Source organism: Mya arenaria, chromosome 7 (assembly GCF_026914265.1).
Source record: "Mya arenaria isolate MELC-2E11 chromosome 7, ASM2691426v1".
NCBI classification, from domain to species: domain Eukaryota; kingdom Metazoa; phylum Mollusca; class Bivalvia; order Myida; family Myidae; genus Mya; species Mya arenaria.
In genome coordinates, this window is record NC_069128.1 from 12470385 (window position 1) to 12491496 (window position 21112).

At 35.4% G+C, this 21112-nt stretch overlaps 1 protein-coding gene across 1 annotated transcript; it reads right to left on the reverse strand.

The window, feature by feature from the left end:
* Positions 1–585: 585 nt before the first annotated feature.
* Positions 586–19772, reverse strand: LOC128239812 (cyclin-dependent kinase 5-like). The gene is made up of 11 exons (XM_052956252.1): positions 19693–19772; positions 16271–16359; positions 15240–15307; positions 14843–14960; positions 13456–13551; positions 8408–8482; positions 7792–7888; positions 6626–6695; positions 3961–4021; positions 1994–2074; positions 586–1013 (listed from the first exon to the last, which is right to left on the reverse strand). The coding sequence occupies exons 1-11, from the start codon at positions 19727–19729 to the stop codon at positions 903–905; spliced, it is 903 nt and encodes a 300-aa protein (XP_052812212.1). The 5' UTR covers positions 19730–19772; the 3' UTR covers positions 586–902.
* Between the last annotated feature and the right edge of the window lie 1340 nt (positions 19773–21112).

Here is a 21112-nt window from a genome sequence, read left to right on the forward strand (position 1 = left end):
AATATTATGGTTCAATCCCCACCAACTTCAAATATAACTAGGGTTTAGCCAGTATTTAAAAAGAACAAATCATTCAAGTATATACAGGCTAAAGGGTGAAGCTGCTAGTTTCCATGAAAAATTTGAAAAGTTGACAGCAAAAACCCTATAAGAGACACAACAAGGGCCGTCACAGAGGCAGTGCACTCCACTATTCTGCCGCTTTAAGTTTAATAATTGCAAAGTTTTGGTGAAACGTGCATGGATCACTGTAAGCCTTCACCAGTTTCAAAATTAAAGGGCCAAAATTTGCATTATATGCAAGATAGACATATAATAGTTCATTATTGAAACTTTCAATGCAATACATGAAGTAGTTGCAAAGTTATTGACTTATATGTGCTTACATGCAAATTCTCAACCAGATTTTCCTTGTCTGCAAAACTGAATTACCTAAATCCATGTAAAGAGTTACAGTTACTGTAAATTTCTAGTAGATGGTTCTAAAAATTGGAGAAATGTGGAAGTTTTTTCCTTATTTTTTTATATCGAAATACAAAACCCAGTAGTGCACCTGTAATATAATATAATACTATATGGTTAACATCCTCGCTGGAATATCTTTATATTTCAATGTATCTTTAGCACAATCAATATGAAAGTATAACAGCTAAAATTTGATTTTAACCAAAACTCTCAATATTATCATAAAATCGAAATGGCTTAAAATATATTGACAGATTTGCCAAGTTGCCATGATTTGAATGTTCATTTTAAACTAAAGAAAACATGTAAAAGCCATGGAAAATTCACATGAATTTGATTCAATATGACAATTACACCAGGCAAGCACAATCCATTGCCAATATCTCTGAAAAGAAAACAAGAGCACAGTTTCGGGCCTGGAAATAAAAGAGCAGGGTTCAGAAGGGGTCAGAGGGCAGTCGTATTGAGGGGCTTAGGTCGTTAAAGTAGCCGTGTTGCAATCCTTCTTCTGCCGATAGTCGACCGCTGGGGTTACACACCAGTAATCTCTGAAAGAAAAAGTGACATTATACTGATAAATTTAGAACTGAATGCAAAGTCAGCTTTAATACATGCTGTGTTTGAGGCTGTTAATACTATGCATTTAGTTATTAACTATATATTTTTGAAGTAAATGCCATTGAATATAATTATAATTATTACATGAACTATTATTATTAATAAACTGTCCATAATTGGACGAAAAGCAATTTTCAAGGACAGAATAAATCGCCATATTGACCTGTTTATTTATAGAGTGGAAAGAGTATAATCATATGAAGAAATAATAAAGCTGGAAAAATCACTTTAAAACTGATCTTACTGCTCTGTCTATTTGTAGAGTGGAAACAGTTTTTATGACCTCATAATTTAGCATGTAGTATCATGTAATGCAACAGTTATTTACTTATAAGCTGTGAAATATGCAGTTCATATTGACCGAAAAATCATAATTGACCTTGTCCATCGCCTCGACCAATAATATTTTTTTGGTCAATTTGATTTGAGAGCGTATTTCCCAAGCTAAGAAGTATATTAATGTGTTGGAAAATAGGAACATTATTAAAAAGACACAAGCCCTCTGGAATTTAGTACAGAAATCTCTTTAGGGTTACAAGCCTTTGCCGGTATTTATAAAACATCTTGAATGAATCATTTCCTAACTTTAGTTTATTTATTATTACGATTATTGCTTGGTGTGGGTAGAGTAAGGGTTGAGAGTTTCAAAGTTAATGCTATGTGATCTGGGGTGGGGTACCGTCTGCAAGTTTTAAAGTTAAAAATTAAAGTAAGCTGAGGTTGGTTAAGGGTTACAAGGTTTAAAGTTAATATTTAAAGTAGCCTGGGGTTGGGTTAGGTTACAGGTTTTAAATTCAACAATTATAGTAACCTATGGTGGGTTTAGGGTTACAAGTTTCAAAGTTAACATTTAAAGTTCACAATAATTTTGGATAGGGCTATGAGTTTTAAAATTAGCTTTTTTTGTTACCTGAAGCAGATCCCGTCCCTTCACATTCAACCTCGGTACAACTTGCTGCCACGTCGTGCTGACATGGTACATCGGATATTGCTGAAAATTTTAAATAAATAACATCAAACCACAATTCCATCACAAGATCAATTTGTATGATTTCCTACAAAATGAAACATGACTTTTGGCTGAACACACACACACACATAAATAAAATGATCTCTAATGCAGTGATCTTCCCCGACAAGTCAGAAGTCCCTAATGTAGTGACCTTCCCTGACAAGTAAGAAGGCCCTAATGTAGTGACCTTCCCTGACAAGTAAGAAGTCCCTTATGTAGTGACCTTCCCTGACAAGTGAGAAGTTTCTAATGTAGTAACCTGCCATGACAAGTCAGAAGTCTTTAATGCAGTGATCTTCCCTGACAAGTAAGAAGTCTCTAATGCAGTGATCTTCCCTGACAAGTAAGAAGTCTCTTATGCAGTGACCTTCCCAGACAAGTCAGAAGTCTCTAATGCAGTGGTCTTCTCTGACAAGTCAGAAGTCTCTAATGCAGTGGTCTTCTCTGACAAGTCAGAAGTCTCTAATGCAGTGGTCTTCCCCGACAAGTCAGAAGTCTCTAATGCAGTGACCTTCCCTGACAAGTAAGAAGGCCCTAATGTAGTGACCTTCCCTGACAAGTAAGAAGTCCCTAATGTAGTGACCTTCCCTGACAAGTGAGAAGTTTCTAATGTAGTAACCTGCCATGACAAGTCAGAAGTCTTTAATGCAGTGATCTTCCCTGACAAGTAAGAAGTCTCTAATGCAGTGATCTTCCCTGACAAGTCAGAAGTCTTTAATGCAGTGATCTTCCCTGACAAGTAAGAAGTCTCTAATGCAGTGATCTTCCCTGACAAGTAAGAAGTCTCTTATGCAGTGACCTTCCCAGACAAGTAAGAAGTCTCTAATGCAGTGATCTTCCCTGACAAGTAAGAAGTCTCTTATGCAGTGACCTTCCCAGACAAGTCAGAAGTCTCTTATGCAGTGACCTTCCCAGACAAGTCAGAAGTCTCTAATGCAGTGGTCTTCTCTGACAAGTCAGAAGTCTCTAATGCAGTGGTCTTCTCTGACAAGTCAGAAGTCTCTAATGCAGTGGTCTTCCCAGACAAGTCAGAAGTCTCTAATGCAGTGACCTTCTCTGACAAGTCAGAAGTCTCTAATGCAGTGGTCTTCTCTGACAAGTCAGAAGTCTCTAATGCAGTGGTCTTCTCTGACAAGTCAGAAGTCTCTAATGCAGTGGTCTTCTCTGACAAGTCAGAAGTCTCTAATGCAGTGACCTTCCCTGACAAGTCAGAAGTCTCTAATGCAGTGGTCTTCCCAGACAAGTCAGAAGTCTCTAATGCAGTGGTCTTCTCTGACAAGTAAGAAGGCCCTAATGCAGTGGTCTTCTCTGACAAGTCAGAAGTCTCTAATGCAGTGGTCTTCCCAGACAAGTCAGAAGTCTCTAATGCAGTGACCTTCCCGGACAAGTGGGAAGTCTCTATCACAACATATGCTGAATTTCAGTTATTCACTTCTATGAATCTTTATTGCAGTGTTTTAATCTTTAAAATTGAATGTTCATAAAGCTAAATATATATTTCAAATATATCAAGAATTTTGAATGTGTTCATGAGATATTGACCATCATTATATGATATGCGCGAGGACAGTGAAAAGAGTGCAGGAAGGGAAGTAACTGCTGTGTTGAATTTGAACTTTGTAAACACTGATCTTCTGGCCCAGGTATTCACCCAGGTTTCCACAGAGGCACTCAAGGTGTATGGTATAATTTAAAAACATAAGGCATACATTTGGAGAATACAATAACAGCAGGTCAAACCAGGGGAAATAAGAGACAGTTCGAGAGGTTACAGAACACTTGTACATAGTGCACAAACGAGGTACATGCACGCTATGCTTTACAGCCTCACTACTTTAAGTTTAGATGTGATAAAATGTTCTCACCTTATAGTCTGGTAGGTGTGTGATATTTGGCCAGGTTTCTTCTGTTGGGGTTCCCAATAACCTGCAATACTTGGTTTTATTAATAATATGGAAGAAATGCAATGGGTAAAAGTGTGTCACACTAGTGTACATTTACCGATGTAGGGTTTAAACTATGTTTTAGGAAGGGCCGGGTGCTGCAGAAAGAGCAACGGGTGCTATGGGTGAAAAGTGAACATTGAATGAGGCTTTGATAAACTTGAACATTAAGAATTTGATAGAAAATGTTAGGAATTGTGTTAATATAAAGTAATGTTAGGTTTCAAATGCTAAATATGTAATATTGTATGTTTTCCAGTTCATAGTTAATCAAAACAAGTATATGGCAGTTTAAACATTTAGTTCTATGAAGGCAGAAGGGTACACATGATGGTTTCTATGAGGACAGAAGGGTGGAAGGGTGCAGCACATGTGTCCATGTGAAATGGTTTACTGGCAATGTGTTCTTAACATTTGTGTCCATGTGAAATGGTTTACTGGCAATGTGTTCTTAACATTTGTGTCCATGTGAAATGGTTTACTGGCAATGTGTTCTTAACATTTGTGTCCATGTGAAATGGATTACTGGCAATGTGCTCTTAACATTTGTGTCCATGTGAAATGGTTTACTGGTGACATGTTCTAAACATCTGTGAACATGTGTAATGCTTAACTGGTGACATGTTCTAAACATCTGTGAACATGTGCAATGCTTAACTGGTGACATGTTCTAAACATTTGTGTACATGTGAAACGGTTAACTGGTGACATGTTCTAAACATTTGTGTACATGTGAAATGGTTAACTGGTACATGTTCTAAACATTTGTGAACATGTGAAATGGTTAACTGGTGACATGTTTTAAACAATTGTGATGATTTACTGGTGACATGTTTTAAACATTTGTGCACATGTGTATAGATTTACTGGTGACATGTTGGAACATTTGTGTACATGTGTAATGGTTTACTGGTGACATGTTGGAACATTTGTGTACATGTGTATAGATTTACTGGTGACATGTTGGAACATTTGTGTACATGTGTAATGGTTTACTGGTGACATGTTGAAACATTAATTAGATTGGATGGTTGAGTACCATTTTATAAAGTCTCAATGCAATTCATCCAGAAGTTGCTGAGATATTAACCTATGTGTGCTTACATGCAAAACCTTAACCAGAATTTCTGAGTCGAATAATAAAGGGCAATTATTTGCATTAAATGCAAACTAGAGTTATCTAACTTGGTAAATTAAGTAGGTTGGATGGTTGAGTACTATTGTATCAAGTCTCAATGCAATACCTCAAGTAGTTGCTGAGATATTAACCTCTGTGTGCTTGCATGCAAAACCTTAACCAGAATTTCTAAGTCAAATAATAAAGGCCTATTATTAGCATTAAATGCAAACTAGAGTTATCTAACTTGGTTAATTGAGTAGGTTGGATGGTTGAGTACCATTGTATAAAGTATCAATGCAATACCTCAAGTAGTTGCTGAGATATTAACCTATGTGTGTTTGCACACAAAAACTTAACCAAGGGGTGACGCCGACGCTTGGGTGGGTAGTATAGCTCTCCTTATTCTTCGAATAGTCGAGCTAAAAAGTATCAATCTTGAGTGAATCGAACTCTAGAACTTGTTGATGGCTTATTCTTTTTTGGGGGTACGGAAAGACTCATCAAATGCTGGCCATTTTTTGATAACAAAGCTGTCCAATAATTTGACATTGTTCACTTTGTATATTTAGCCTCACCATCGGGTAATACCCATTCGGCAAGCACGCTACAGATTCCATTAAGTCTACCGTAAGTATTAAAAACAATAACATTATAAGTTTGAAATAAATAAAAGCAACAGTAATGTAGCGTGGATGCTTTGGACCATGAAATATACTGATCAACGAAGTCTTTTCAATTTGACAGTTGGGCGGAAATATATTCAGATTGATGGGGTTTACATATAGTGCGCAAACGCACTAAATTTAGCCAATGATTGAGCTAGGTGATTACGTCATTTGTATTTTCTTTGTATTATGCATGCCTCGGAGCATCCCGGAAAGATTCAAGATAAAACTTGGCCGTTTCCGTTCTATTTTTGAAAACTTACTATAGCGTGACTCCATACTGTCTTCTTTATACTGGTAGTGTAAACATGCCACTCAAGGCTGTTAACACTCGACTACGTAGCGGAGTTAAGTTCATGTTAATTCTACTTTCCTTTTAATATTTTGTGGTCTAGAAAAAGCCACTTGCAGAATTTTGCGAGCTTGAATTAAAGTCACTTGCAATTTGCAAATTTCGCTCACATTTTGCGAGTATGCGAGTCTAAATTCGAACCCTGTTACTGGCGACATGTTTTGAACTTTACTGGTGTTGTGTTTTGGACTTTTGTGTACATGTACATATGTTATGGTTTACTGGTGAACTGTTGTTTAAGTGTGTACTGGTAATTGTTTAGTGAAGTTCTAAAACTATGCACTGTTTGGATTACACAATGCAATTTTCAAAGATATAAGAAATCAATTAAGACTTTGCACACAGTTCCAGATGCAAATAACCCAATACACCAGGAAACTATAAGTCCTATAAGGCATTTATATTTTATACTACAGACTAACTTACAGTCCAATGCATTACTCAACTCACTTAAATATTCTTTTCAGTTGGTCTTCCACATCATTTCCTGGGAATAATGGACGCCCTGCATTTGCCATCTCTGAAAGCATCACAGAAACTTATCAGCTGCTGTAAGCAATCTAGAGACCTCAGATTGTAAAAAAAAAAAATTTGAAAGAAAATCCAAAGAAAAGTGAAAATTTAATATAAATTCTTTTTAAAAGTGAAGATTTTAATGTAAAAAAATCCAAAAAAAGTGAAGATCTTAATGTGTTATAACTCTATTTTTGAACTATTATTACATAAATATATAAGTGTCAATTCAATAATACAACTTCAATTAGGAGCAAGTTTCATTTGAATATCTTAAAAACAGTAAGTTTATGCATGTTGCTGACGCTGCTGACAACACCAAGGCTATTACACTTGCCTGACCTTTTTAAAAAAACCTAGAAAAACAAACAACCTACTGTAAATGACTGGTTATAAGACACACTTTTTCCCCCTCAGATTTCAATGTAAAATGCCTGCATCTTACAAACAATAATAAGCTTTAGACATTTTTTCTGAGGTCAATTTCAGGCCGAAATTGGCTCTTCAGAGAAATAAATGGTGAAAAAACTAGATTGTTTAGATTTATGTAGAAAGGGAAGTAACTCGCATGATCTTGATTTAGTTTATACGGGTTAAAACTGCAGTTGAAGATCGGGATACAGTGTATCGTAAAACGTTTATCATTTTAATTTTTCATTTATATTGTAAGAATATTTATGCCTATTAATAAAGGGCCTTACTTGGGAGTTGAGGCTTACATCTCTGTTTTACACCCAAAACTCTTATTGCAAACAATATATTTTAATACCACAATCATTATCATAATAGTGGATAACCAAAATAGTGGATAAAAGATTATCATATGCATATTTTAAGAGAAATGTTTTAATCTTGACCGAAATGTTTTCCAATACTGCTGTGTATTCACTACAGTTTCAACATGCTATATCTTCAAATACCTTGAGGTGAAAGTTTCTTGCCGTACAATGTCAACAAAATTCAGCTAAAACAATTAAACTCAATATGAATACCTTAAATAATTTGCAGCTATGCAAAAAAATGTAAATTTTGAAAGTGTTAGCAGAGAGAGTTTATACAGTTTCTAACCAGATAAGTGATTTATATAATTAGCTGTGACTGACCTGCAAATATACATCCTGCAGACCACATATCGATGGATGTTGAATACATTTTGGCCCCAAACAGCACATCCGGAGGACGATACCACAGTGTAACAACCTAGAAAATTGCAAAACAGTTTATTTACAGCAACATAGGATTTGTTTTCTTTCGCTTCAAGACCACATGTATATCATTGGATGTTGAGTACATATTCGCCCAGATCAACACAAACCAACTGGGAAGTAATAAAAAGCTTATTAAATGACATTATAAGTTTTTTAATCAGATATGAAGCACACATCAATATTAGGGATGTTTCAATCCATTCTAAGAATTTGATTGGTTTACACAAGATTACTGTAATGGTAAAAGATGATGACAACTAATTTATTTACAAGCAAACAAATACAAGTCCTATCAAATAGTAAAATGTAATGTAAATCTTTTTGTAGGTCTGGCAAATAATGAAAAAGTGTTTACAATTTTCTTGTTTATGTAAATATAATAAGATCTCAGCATATTTATAAACAGGGTGTAATGATGGTTAAAACTTGTGTACATACTTAGTGATACTTCATAGTGTATGCTCTGTCCCTTATTATATTAAACAGTAAATCAGAACTAGATTGTCCATACCTCTGCAGAATAGAAACGGACTGGAATACCAAATGCTCGTGCCAGCCCAAAGTCAGCCAGCTTCAGTTCTCCATTCTGAAAATAATAACACAAATACATGTAAGACACTGACTTATTTCATTGCACAGTTCAACCTTGAACATGGAGGTATAGCACCATAATTAAACAGCATTTATATAAAATATACCGTAATAAAATAAGCTTTTTATACCAGAATTGGTATCACTGAAGAGCTTTTTATAGAAAGTAAGCAGTAAGTTAAAATAACAAGAGCTGTCACAGAGACAGCGTGCTCGACTCTTCCACCGCTTTTCAGTGTAAGGAATGAAATGTTTGGCGAAACATGCATGGATCACTGTTAGATTAGATTTCAATGCAATACATGATGTGCTGTCTGCTGAGATATTAACATAAATGTGGTTTGCAAAATACAGTTATCTAACTTGGTTATTCAATTAGGTTGGGTGGTTAAATACCATTGTATAAAGTCTCAATGCAATACATATCTAAGTCGCATAATAACAGGGCAAAAGTTATATAATATGAAAGATAGAGTTATCTTACTTAATTAAATAAGGTTAAATGGTTGGGAGCCTGTGTGTAAAGTTTCAATGCAATACATGATATATTTGCTGAGATATCGACTTACGGTAAATGTGGTTACATGCAAAACCTTAACCAGAGTTTCTATGTTGAATAATAAAGGGCAATTATTTGCATTAAATGCAAACTAGAGTTATCAAGCTTGGTTAATTAAGTAGGTTGGATGGTTAAGTATCATTGTATAAAGTCTCAATGCAATACCTCAAGTAGTTGCTGAGATATTAACCTATGTGTGCTTGCACACAAAACCTTAACCAGAATTTCAAAGTCGAATAATAAAGGGCAGCATTAAATGCAAAGTAGAGTTATCTAACTTGGTTAATTAAGTAGGTTGGATGGTTGAGTACCAATGTTTTAAGTACCGTAAATGACTGGGTATAACATGATAGGGGATATTAGACGCAGACGAAACTAGAGCTATCACTGAAGGTGATTAATACCCCCGTTTGCGCCTCTCATTATGATTGATCATTGTATGAAGTTTTATGCTATTCCATCTAGTAGTTTTCAAGTTACTGTCCGGACAAAAGTTTGACAAAACAAGAGCTGTCATAGTATGTGACGAATGCCCCCGAATGTGACATTGACCTACGAACAAGATCAGTACATGAAAAGTTGATCTTGCCTTTATGTGTCAAATACATATGGCAAGTTATTTTAAATTGCCTCTGAACCCATACCAATACCACCCATACTTGACAACCTACACTGTTATGTCCTTATATTCAGAATTCCCTTGCGAATAAACACTTAGTGTATCTTTCACCTTAGAGGTAGGGACATGGGTCTTTCACAGGACACGTCGTCTTCGTATGTGGAACACATGTAGCAAGTTATTTTAAAATCTGTCCTTACAAGGGAAAGTTACAGCCCAGACACGACAACCTATACCCTATGTCCTTGTATGCAGCACTCCTTTGTGAATAAACACTAAGTGTGACCTTGACCTTTGAGGTAGGGACACGGGTCTTGCACGCGACACGTCGTCTTGGTATGTGGAACACATGTGGCAAGTTATTTTAAAACCTGTCCATAAAAGGGAAAGTTACAGCCCGGACACGACAACCTATACTCTATGTCCTTATATGCAGCACTCCATTGTGAATAAACACTAAGTGTGACCTTGACCTTTGAGGTAGAGACACGGGTCTTGCACGTGACACGTCGTCTTGTTATGTGGAACACATTTGGCAAGTTATTTTAAAATCTGTCTATACAAGGGAAAGTTACAGCCCGGACACGACAACCTATACTCTATATCCTTATATGCAGCACTCCATTATGAATAAACACTAAGTGTGACCTTGACCTTTGAGGTAGGGACATGAGTCTTGCACGCCACACGTCGTCTTGGTATGTGGAACACATGTGGCAAGTTATTTTAAAATCTGTCCATACAAGGGAAAGTTACAGGCATAAAAACACACAAAAAAAAAACAGAAAAAGGCAATAACTCTGTAATTTGCTAAAATAGTGTAGTGATTCATGTACAATGAACTCCTTCTCATTGTGCTGTACCATTGTATAAAGTTTTATTACATTCCATCCGATATTTTTCAAGTTACGCTCCGGACAAGAAAAAAGTAACAAAGGGCAATAACTCTGTAATTGGCTGAAATATAATTGCGGTTCAGTACACTGCACTCCCTCTTATTATGATCAATCACTGTATGAAGTTTTATTAAATTCCATCCAATAGTTTTCAAGTTATGCTCCGGACAAGAAAAAGCAACAAAGGGCAGTAACTCTGTAATTAGCTGAAATATAATTGCTGTTTCTGTACACTGCACTCCCTCTCATTATGATCTATCACTGTATGAAGTCTTATTAAATTCCATCCAATAGTTTTCAAGTTATGCTCCGGAAAAGAAAAAGTAACAAAGGGCAGTAACTCTGTAATTAGCTGAAATATAATTGCGGTTCCTGTACACTGCACTCCCTCTCATTATGATCAATCACTGTATGAAGTTTTATTAAATTCCATCCAATAGTTTTCAAGTTATGCTCCGGACAAGAAAAAGCAACAAAGGGCAGTAACTCTGTAATTAGCTGAAATATAATTGCTGTTTCTGTACACTGCACTCCCTCTCATTATGATCTATCACTGTATGAAGTCTTATTAAATTCCATCCAATAGTTTTCAAGTTATGCTCCAGACAAGAAAAAGTAACAAAGGGCAGTAACTCTGTAATTAGCTGAAATATAATTGCGGTTCCTGTACACTGCACTCCCTCTCATTATGATCTATCACTGTATGAAGTTTCATTAAATTCCATCCAATAGTTTTCAAGTTATGCTCTGGACAAGAAAAAGTAACAAACGGCAGTAACTCTGTAATTGGCTGAAATAGAATTGCAATTCCTGCACTCCCTCTCATTATGATCTATCACTGTATGAAGTTTCATTAAATTCCATCCAATAGTTTTCAAGTTATGCTCCGGACAAGAAAAAAGTAACCAAGGGCAGTAACTCTGTAATAAGCTGAAATAGAGTTATGGTTTTTGTGCACTGCACTTCCGCTCATTGTGCTTTACCATTGCATGAAGTTTTAATAAATTCCATCTAGTAGTTTGCAAGTTAATGTGTGGAAAAAAAATGACAGCAAAAAAAACAAATAAAAGGCAATAACTCAGTAATAAGTTAAAGTCGAGTTATGGTTCTTGAACACTGCACTTCCTCTCATTGTGCTTTACCATTGTATGAAGTTTCAATGAATTCCATCCAGTAAAGTTATACTCCGGACAAAAAAAAGTAACAAAGGGCAATCACTCAGTAATAAGCAAGAATAGAGTTATGGTTATTGTACACTGCACTTCCTCTTATTATGCTCTATCATTGTATGAAGTTTAATCCAATTCCATCCAGTAGTTTTTAAGTTTTGTCGGGGGTATAAAAATCCAGGAAAAATCTGAGGAAGAAACATTTACTCTATGTTTTGGGTTAAAGGACGTATAGAAAGTGTGTCATAAACGTCTGTTTCGGCCACCATGTTTGTTGACAGTGACGAAAAATATTCGTGAAAATGGCAATGGTTATCTTTAAAATCATACAATGATAATGCAAAATGTGTTTCATTTTAATACGTTTTATGTTAGGAAAGGCACTTAAAAGAACTGATTGTGACCATCTGTTTCTGGATAGCACTGAAAGGTGTCTTTTATGAAAATATGCAAGATTTCTTTTTGACAGTATATTGTAAACGATAACCTGTCGAGAATGAAGTTAAGTTATGCATAAACCTTATGTTGTACGGGTCTGTTCTCAAAATGTCAACACCTACGGAAAAGAATAAAATTCGCGTAAATGTGTGAAAAAACAAGACCATTATCGCATCAATTTATAGTATTGGTATTTTGAACAAAAGGCAATGCGAGTTTTTCACACCTTATCATACAACTGAAAAAAAAAAACTGACAGGGCGAAACTTTGCTTTTTATATGCATGTTTAATTATTGTTCAATTCAATTTATTATCCAAAATAATACTGAATAACTTTAATCGAAAAGTATTTTTGTTTAAATTATTAACGTCTTACGATATACTGTATCCCGATCTTCAACTGCCATTTTAACCCATATATACTCGATCAATATGACGCAAGTAACATCCCTTTCTACATAAAACTAAACAAACTCTTGGCTTGAAATTGACCTCAGAAAAAAAGTAATTTTTTTTTACTGGGTATTATACGCAGACATTTTTTAAAATTAAATTCTGAGGAAAAAAGTGTGTCTAATACCTAGTCATTTACGGTATCAATGCAATACCTCAAGTAGTTGCTGATTCTTTAGGACAACAAATTTGGTGATAATTTGGTTGTATGTTAAATCAAATTTAGAGAGCAGACACTGTTTTGCTAATTTAATGTTCTTAACTCTGGAGTGACTATTATATAAAGGTGACATGGATGGTTATCCTAAATCCTAACTAATGTAATGGTCAAGAGTCAAAACAATTTTACTACGACAACACCCCTTAAAAGCAATCCCTAATTAGCTCTTCACAAAAGCTAACTTCACTTTAAGTTTCACCAATTTCCATCAACCCTAACAAGAGTCATTGTCCAAAATAATTTTTGTATTATTAGTAACCTTGACCCCAACACCATCAAAAGTAATCCAAAGCTAGCTATTCACATAAGCTACCTACACACCAAGTTTCATCATTATCCATCAATCCTAAGTGAAGTTATCCTGAAATCCTCATTTTAATACCATTTCTTCAACAGCTGGTCAACAAAGTCTACAGTTTAAAATATTTTCTTGGAGTAAGATTCTGCAGGTTTCATTTAAAGTATGTCTATGAAAATGCATTCATTGTTGAAATGGATAGTGTATGAGGTCCTTCCTTTAAATAAATAAATGACAGCTGACAGTCAAAAAATACCTAGACATTAGTTTTTTTGAATATTGATGATACAAACTGAGATTGAAACAATCTTTTACCTTGTTAATAAGAAGGTTCTGTGGCTTTAGATCTCTGTGTAGAACATTGTTACTGTGACAAAATGCCAGACCTCTCAGAAGCTGGTACATAAAACTCTGAAATACAATACTTATTATGTTACTCATATAAATGCATGTTATTAGTTTGGCAGAAAAACTTCAGGTAAAAATTTGCCACCACTGCAAGAATTCACTTCAACACTTCTATGTAGACATTAATAGGTTAATAGGGAACATCTTTACATCAACACATGTACTGTACTGTCACAGGAAGAGAAAAATTGAAGCCAAACCGGAGCCTGAACCCTGGACTATTCGCTGATAGGGCCAGTGGTCTTCTGACTGAGCTGCTTACACACCTTTTCAACACCGGTATAGATTATAAGTATCTATCATGAGCTTCCGGTACGGATGAAAAATCTGACCCGATGGCACGTAGCGTGCCCGAGGGTCAATTTTTTTATCAGGACCGGAAATACATGATTGATATATTTTCTTGCATATCTAAATTTATCAATTTGTGGAAAAAATGACGTATAGAACAAACTTTTGTACAATTACACAAAAATGCGCGTGCGATGTTGTTTACTGACGTCATAGAGCGCAGTAATTTTAAAAAGCTTCAAATAGCTTTTTTATGATTAATTTATTTTCAATTTTAATTAAAAGTCTTGCAAACATATACATTTGATTGCGCTTTATTGAAATGGCATAATATATTTTTCATAAACCATACAATAAATGAAATAAGAAGTGGCGCGTTGTTGAGCGTGGCTCATCTTACATGGGGTATGTAAGATGGGGTTTTCCAGCACTGGTCACATGAACGGAAACACACATCCGGTATGCAAGAAAAAGGTATCATGACAGAACCATTGCTAACCCTAACCCTAACCCTAGATAGTTCTGAGCAATGATAATATCTATCTTTAGAAAGTTAAAGCCTATTTTGTAACTTAAGGCTGTTTGCTTGGGCTATACAAAAAAGCATTTCAATTAAATTTGTTACCATACGTTCAATCAATATTCATCTGGCATTTGAGAGCGATGGTCGGGCCTCTTGGTGTTTCATCTGTTGTAGCATTCCGGCCTTATGTTGTGTAACTGTGTCAAACTCTGGTAATATTCATTTGAACTTTTAACTGAAGACTCAAGCATTCAACTAGTTGAACATCTCTAAAACCATGCTTACCCTTGAAAATGTTATTCCCTATTCTAGGATTTTAGCATTAAATTTCCCCAAAGATGAGTGCAAGTTCTTGTTTCCAAAATGCATAGAAAAAGATCCGAAAATAAAGAAACATAACATTTCCTGTTGGAATATAACTCCAATAACTTATGTCATGGTGCAGTAACTGTAACCTAGGACTATTATAGTTCTGCTCACCTTGACAGTATCCTGATCAATCTCACCATTACAGCTGTCAAAGTATTTCTTCAGGTCCTGGTCACAATATTCAAAGACCAGGGTCAGCTTCTTATCACTGTGAAGAACATCGTGTAGTCTGGAACATAAATTACATCATTGATTTACTTTCTCTCATATGATACTAACTATTGTTACAGTGTTATTTTATGTTTTGAACAGAGTTCTGATTGAACTGTGTATTTTAAATAACAGGATTGAGTACAGCCATGCATTGATAAAATGCATTCCGGGCATGCTCAAACTTTGAATTTTATTTAAGCAGAGCTTTTTGAAAATTTTGATTCCATACAAATGACAGCCCATAGGAAGTAAAACTTAACTTCTCCACATGAACGACAAAGCTTATGAGCATTACCTGACAATGTTTCTATGTTTTAGCTCCTTCAACAGACAAATTTCTCTCAATGCTGAGCTCGGAACACCCTGAAAAATAGAAAATATTCACAAAATCTGCCAAACAAAAATAATTAAGTGTACAACTGAAATTTTTGCTCTGAAATAATCACGATTGTGGGTTGTATACAGACATCTCTGAATATATAATAACCTTATTTTAAATCAAAAAGAGTGTGTAACCAGTACCTAGATGAACAGTACTTGAGAAAACACCAAGCTGCTACGATTTGAATAATAATCACTTAAAGCCTTGGACAAACAACTTGGATAAGCTAGATTCAATAAACAAACTTTTTTTTTAATGGGGATTGACTGAATTCAATTTCAGCATCATGCCAAATATCAATTAACAGAAAAAAAGAAAAAGAAAAAGAAAAACCCATTATCTTTATTTCAGGTTCAGTTGCTATGGCAATGAGTGTTATTATGAACAATTGTTTTATATGAGGATCAAAAAATAAATAAAAAAAATTGATCTTAAAGCTGCACTCTCACAGATTTACCATTTTTACAACTTTTTTTTATTTTTTGTCTTGGAAAGAGCAAATTTTTGCGTAAATATCTGCAAATGAATGATATAAGATTGCTGACAAAAAATCAGATCATAGATTTTCATTTTTCCGTTCCAAAATTAATGTTTTATGGCCTAAACCGGTTTAAGAAAGATACATGAAACATCAATTTTTTAACTTCAATATAGAAATCTACGAGCTAATTTTTTGTCAGCAGTCTATTTAACTGGTTTCCATGGATTTTCGCAAATATTAGCCTGTTCCAAGACAAAAAATAAAAGGTTGTCAAAACGTTCAACCTGTGAGAGTGCAGCTTTAAGCATTTTTTAAAAATTATTTCACTAATGCTAATAGTTCAACATAATAATAATTCTAAATTATCATTATTGCTGGATATATATATGCAAGAATGCCCATGGATTTTAGAATGCCTAAACAACTTAAAATATTCAAATAGATATCACTGTACTGTTCTGACCTCGTCATCATCATCAAGTCTCACTCTCTTTAAGGCTACTATCTCCTGGGTCTCTCGGTTCTTGGCCTTGAAAACAGTCCCATAGGTACCTGAAACCAATATAGATATATTCTGTTAGATGAGAGGCCTACATGTACAACTGTTTTTCTTACACAAACTAGTGTGACGCTTATTTGGCAGGTAGTTGCCCAAGTACATCTTCATGATAAAACTTCTAAGTAAGTCTCCAAAACAGAAAAAAGTCTTCATAGCAATACACACAGTTGGAAATCTGGTAGTCTTCTTCACAGTAAAAATTCACATGCTATCCGACAGAGTGAACAGCATGAATAAATATTCAGAGAAGGCAGTCTTTTCATGAAAATGGTAAATCACAATATTTTTTAGAAACAATACCAACAATAGATTCATTTGCAGCTGTGAGTGTTTTGATACACTAGATCTCAGGATCCGGAGACAGCACTGCCGTACATTTGACATCATTTCAGTCTGCAACCGTTTGTTTTAGCGCATTTGTAAAAATAATAGCTATTGAACTGATTTTTTATGTTACAACTGGGATTGGTCACATCGTTGATCTCATCTGACCTATAGAGGTACATGCCAGACTGCTGAGGGTGTCGATATCAATACTAGCCGCAAATTATTTTCTCTCTAATATATATGATAGTGTAACCCACTTCATCTCTTGCATTCAAAATCAGAATATTCCTCCTTTTGTATATTATGCATTAGAAAAGTAATTTTATTAATATATATTCATTTTATGTTATTATAATTACATATTATAGTTGAGTTTCTGCAACCCATCCTCAAGGTTAGGCTTCAGCCTCAAACCAACCTCTTGTTAGGCTTCAGCCTCAAACCAACCTCTTGTTAGGCTTCAGCCTCAAACCAACCTCTTGTTGGGCTTCATCCTCAAACCAACCTCTTGTTGGGCTTCATCCTTGAACCAACCTCTTGTTGGGCTTCAGCCTCAAACCAACCTCTTGTTGGGCTTCAGCCTTGAACCAACCTCTTGTTGGGCTTCAGCCTTGAACCAACCTCTTGTTGGGCTTCAGCCTCAAACCAACCTCTTGTTGGGCTTCAGCCTTGAACCAACCTCTTGTTGGGCTTCAGCCTCGAACCAACCTCTTGTTGGGCTTCAGCCTCAAACCAACCTCTTGTTGGGCTTCACTCCTTCAGCCTCGAACCAACCTCTTGTTGGGCTTTGGGCTTCAGCCTCAAACCAACCTCTTGCTGGGCTTCAGCCTCAAACCAACCTCATGTTGGGCTTCAGCCTCAAACCAACCTCTTGTTGGGCTTTGTTGGGTTACAGCCTCAAACCAACCTCTTGTTTGGCTTCAACCATCCTCATGGTTGGGCTGTAGTCCATATACACAGCTGCTTCAGAGTCTTTGCCGATTTTTGTTTTGGCAACTCTACAGGTTTAGGGAACCAAATGAATGTTCAAATGTTAAATAAGTTCTCTATACACGCACTATTGTGGCTAGGAGGGACTGCAGCCTAAAATATAAGTTAAATCCTGCTGTCTTTAAAACGGAATGAGGTAGAAATTAACCTCCAAATATTATCATAGTTCATGCATAATGTGTGGAGGAAACAACCAGTCGGTTTGAGCACTGTGCTACAGTACACTCCACGCGGAACTACCACTTTCCTCGGTGACTCGGAGGCGTTTTTAATTTATCGCGGATTTCCGCCGAGTACGCAACCTTTTTCCTCGCTAAATTTTGCCGAGTTGCACCGAGTTAATCGTTTTCTATGGAGGGTTTTATTGCCGGTAGCGCCGGTGATCGTATCGATTTATTGACCTAATCGCGGAACTCGGCGTTTTGTGCATAGCTACTACAGTACATTGCTCTGTTAAAACAGTATTAAATAATTAATTTTTTCAAAGTACAGTCAGTTTCTTTTTAAAAACAATTATTGTAAATTTCCATATCAAATTTCATCAGCATCGTCAAACAAATGTTGTTTTTCACATTATGTAATTAAAAGATATACCATAGCGTGTATTTGTGTTTGTTATTGTCATCTTTCTCTTACTATATTAAGGTGTTGAGAACTTAATCAGATTGGAGTAATGAAGGTGTTGAGAACTTTGTAAGTGTGAATATTTTTCGGTCATTATTTCTTAATTTGCATTTTACCACTTATTAATTTATCCGTAGTTATCAATGGTTCTAAACTTATTCATTACGCATATAAGTGTAAATCCTTCATCAAGTTAATTAAAATCGCATTAAACACCATTGTATACATGCATTGAAATGAATAACACATTCTATCGGCTTCAGATCAAACAGTCTCACTGTGTGACGTCACATAACTCACAGTTTTACCCACGAGGATCTCATGGAGAGCATGTATATTGTTATGCAGGATTAATGTGTCTGAGTGGTGTTTTCGAATGTAACTTAAGTATTGCATTTCCAACTTTATTTCATCACATTAATTAGTTACCTATAAATCATTGAATGTGTTGACTTTCATTGATGATTCAATATGTATAACTGTACATAATTGCTTCTTACAGTTTACAAGTGTGGCACACGTTTTAAAGTTTATTGGCAGATCGTTTTACAAAAATGTCATGTCTTTGTTTTCTTAATCCCATGATTGCCCTTGCTGATTATTTAATCCTCCAATAAATATTTCACACTTCCTCTTTCTACATGCAATACATCGTTTAGGATGGTTATTTACTAATTAACTTGTCAACAGTAGCGTATACGGTTAGGTAGATAATCTTCGTCTGTGAAACTTGGTAAGTGTGAAGGTATGATTGATGTCCTTTGGTTGTCCGAAAATTAGGTACGCAAAATAAATTATTTTTATATATAATTACGGGTGTAGCAAAAAATATCAAATAAATTAAACAAAATTAGATAAAGTGGGAGATTCTTATCGGTTTTCCTCCGAGTTTCGCGGTGTTTTTACCTCCGAGGAACGCGGCGATTGTAATTATACGGTCCACTGATCAGCCTCGGTGGGTGAACGAGTAAAAAACGCCGAGGAAAGAGGATTATGATCAATTGGATGTCGTGTCCGCGATGACCAAAATCTGCCGAGGAAAACGGAAAGTGGTAGTTCTGCGTGGAGTGTACTGTAGTGTTTTAGCCATTGTGGACGGACATTTTTAAAAGCTTTGTTAGAATGATGTCATGTGAGAAGTAAATCGCAAGATGCTTTAATTTATAGTGGGAGAAGGATTGTAGTGTGTGGGTAAGAAACTTTGATCTAGCCCAGTTGACAGATGGGTAGATCTTTGTGTTAATGTTCCGGCTGCCCTGGGTGCGAACCAACCTTTTTAATATCTACCAGGTTTACAGGTGTCAGAAGTGATAAAAAAGAAATATGTCTGAATAATATTCAAAATACAACAAATATAGTAATTACTGGATAGAAAAATAATCTACCTTCCCCGATTTTCTCTAATTTTTCATATTTTTGCATTTTAATTTTATTTTATCCGAGTTGCTAGACGCTTACTTAAATGAGAGCTCAGTAAGCAAAAGAAAATTAAAGCAATAAAGGTTACAAACAACTATTACAATCGGACGAGTCCCAATGGACCGACTATTTAGCCAGTGGCGTTCATCAGACACTCTTCAAGTGCCAAGCGCATTAAAAGTTTACGAGCATGACGTTTGTCTACAAAATAGTTGTTCAGAACACACAATGACGAGGTAAACCATTGTATCAGTGATTTTCGAAATTACAATGTTGACAACTGACAAGTAATACATATACAAGTCAAGTCAAGTCAATATTTATTTATTGTCGGGTACTATCATCAACAGTTTAACATAAGCTATGAATAGCTTTTGACCGACATAATAAAAAAGCATAATTTATGTAACTAATATATCACACACATCAGTGCATGCAAATAATAATATTCAGTACAGCATGTACACTTGAAACAAATAAATAATTCTTATAATAAAATCACAAAAACATATTTGGCAGTTAATAGACATTAGGCTGTATATAAAATGTAGGTAAATTAGCATAATTTAAAGCATAAGTTAATCGAAAATACTAATCACAAGGTAATACGACAATGCATTTAGCATGGGAAATAAAACAAAAGAAGTCACAATTAATTAACATTATTTAAATCAAAGATACATTGAAAGAGACCAGCTGCCTAGGCAGTCTAAGCTCGCTAGGTCCCATCCAACATATCTTTGATTAAGACATTTTACAGCATGATATATTACAGCATTCTTATATGCAAAATGAGCATTTGCAGTTATCTCCGCTCCATGCCCGGACTAAACTCTTGAAATGATTAAAATTAGTTTCTTCCCTGAAATGTTGCGAAAGGGAGTTCCAGAGTTTAGGGGCACCGGAGCTGAAAGAATTGCACCCATATGTTGTAGTTCTTACAGTTGGGATATCAGCCATCATCTTATATCTAAAGTTAAAGGAATGTTCTTTTATAACCACTAAGTCATGTAGATACATTGGACTCTGCTTGTGGATAATTTTATGGGTTTCTATAGCAATGTACCTTAACCTTCTAAGCTTAAGAGTTGGCAACATTGATTTAGATAAAAGTTTTGGGTAATCAGATGTGTAATCATTGTATATAAATCTGAGGGCTCGTTCTTGTACTTTTTCAAGCTTCTTAGTATGCACCTCGCCACAAAAATGCCAAGCAATTGGACAGAAATTGAAACTTGATAGGATAAATGAGTAATATATGTTTAACTTTCCTAGTTTACAAAGGTTATGACCTATTCGCTTTAAAACATTAAGCTGTCTTGAGGCTTTCTTGCAAATGCTTGAAATATGGACATCAAATTTAAGTTTGAAGTCTATTGTGACACC